The sequence below is a fragment of the Cibotium barometz genome, chromosome 44, assembly GCF_041138505.1.
Source record: "Cibotium barometz isolate CiBa-2024 chromosome 44, ASM4113850v1, whole genome shotgun sequence".
In the NCBI taxonomy this organism is placed as follows: Eukaryota; Viridiplantae; Streptophyta; class Polypodiopsida; order Cyatheales; family Cibotiaceae; genus Cibotium; species Cibotium barometz.
In genome coordinates, this window is record NC_141089.1 from 39,686,365 (window position 1) to 39,687,697 (window position 1,333).

Below are 1,333 nucleotides of genomic sequence, written 5' to 3' on the forward strand. Positions count from 1 at the left end.
ATCTACATTGTATTCTTTTTCTATCTTCAACCTCATGAGAGAAGGCAGCAAGAAAGTGTTATAAATGAGTTAATAGCTCATACAAACAGAATGAAGAATTGAAAAGTTCTAATTATTTGTTCATGAGGTGTTGAGAATGCATGAGGTTCGTTGCTACCACATGATGACTTTGAAAGTGCAGACGACCTTTCTGAAAGACCAGCTCGGCTACAAGAAACTGCGGACCTTTCTGGATATTGTCTTATATAAGCAAGCTTCCCCACCATTCAAATCAACTAGCTGCGATGGCGAGATTGGGCTATGCTGCCGCGGTCGCACTAGTAGCCTTGCTGCTGCTAGGCGTGCTGTCAGGTCGCTCGGAGGCCGCCCGCACTAACGCAGGCTCCAAATTTTCGCGTGAGACATGTAGGAAGATTTGTGGGTACTTCTGCTTATGTGGAGTGCCCTTTCTCGATTGTATTTGTGTCGCTGAGCAGAACCAACTACAGTCCGCCGGCCGGCAAGCAGCTAGCGCTGGCGCGGGCGCCCAGCCGCAGCAGCAACAAGGCGATGAATTGGAGGTGGGCGGGCTGGTGTGGTGCGTGGCACGGCCGTCTACACCTGACGATGTTCTCCAGCAGCTTCTGGACTTCTCATGCTCGCAGGGAGCCGAATGCTCTCCCATCCTGGCGGGGGGCGACCTCTGCTCCGCTCCGGATACGCTGTACGCCCACGCCTCCTTCGCCGTAAACGACTATTGGCAGAACATGAGGGCCAAAGGCGCCACCTGTGACTTCCAAGGCGCGGCCATGCTCGTCACCAGCGATCCCAGTGAGTCAGTCTGATCATCACTCTGTTTTGTTTTTTGCTAACCCTACATTACGAGCTGCTGATCTTACTTACTCTCCGCTTGGTTGCTTGGCGTGTACTGCAATGCAGGTTTCGGACAATGCAACTACCCTGGGGGACCTGCGCCGCCCACCACCAGCTAGGCTCTGCACCACCGGCCATACTACTACAATATACAGATAGCGCTACTATTTTAGCGCTTAAGATCGACCAGCAAGTCTTAGATACCCGCTGAAATGCCGCACTTTCCTTAACCAAAGAGAGATATGTGCTTTCATGTCTGAATTTGAAAGAAATTTGCCGTCGCTTATAAGCGTATGGGCACGAGCTTGATTGCAACAAAGAATTAGTCCTCCTATAACCATGCAATTAGCCTAATTTATGGCTATATGCCAGTATATACGATTGAATTTTGATGATTCTAGATGGAAATATAGGCTTAGCTATTCTGAATGATCTTTGTAGATCTTTATTTTGAACTTGTGATTTTTGCTTCTACTTTCGT

General features: G+C 49.0%; 1 protein-coding gene across 1 annotated transcript; it reads left to right on the top strand.

The window, feature by feature from the left end:
* The first annotated feature begins 208 nt into the window (after window positions 1–208).
* Window positions 209–997, top strand: LOC147613275 (uncharacterized). Its single transcript, XM_086782074.1, has 2 exons — window positions 209–810; window positions 919–997. The coding sequence occupies exons 1-2, from the start codon at window positions 285–287 to the stop codon at window positions 969–971; spliced, it is 579 nt and encodes a 192-aa protein (XP_086638200.1). The 5' UTR covers window positions 209–284; the 3' UTR covers window positions 972–997.
* The last annotated feature ends 336 nt before the right edge of the window (window positions 998–1,333 follow it).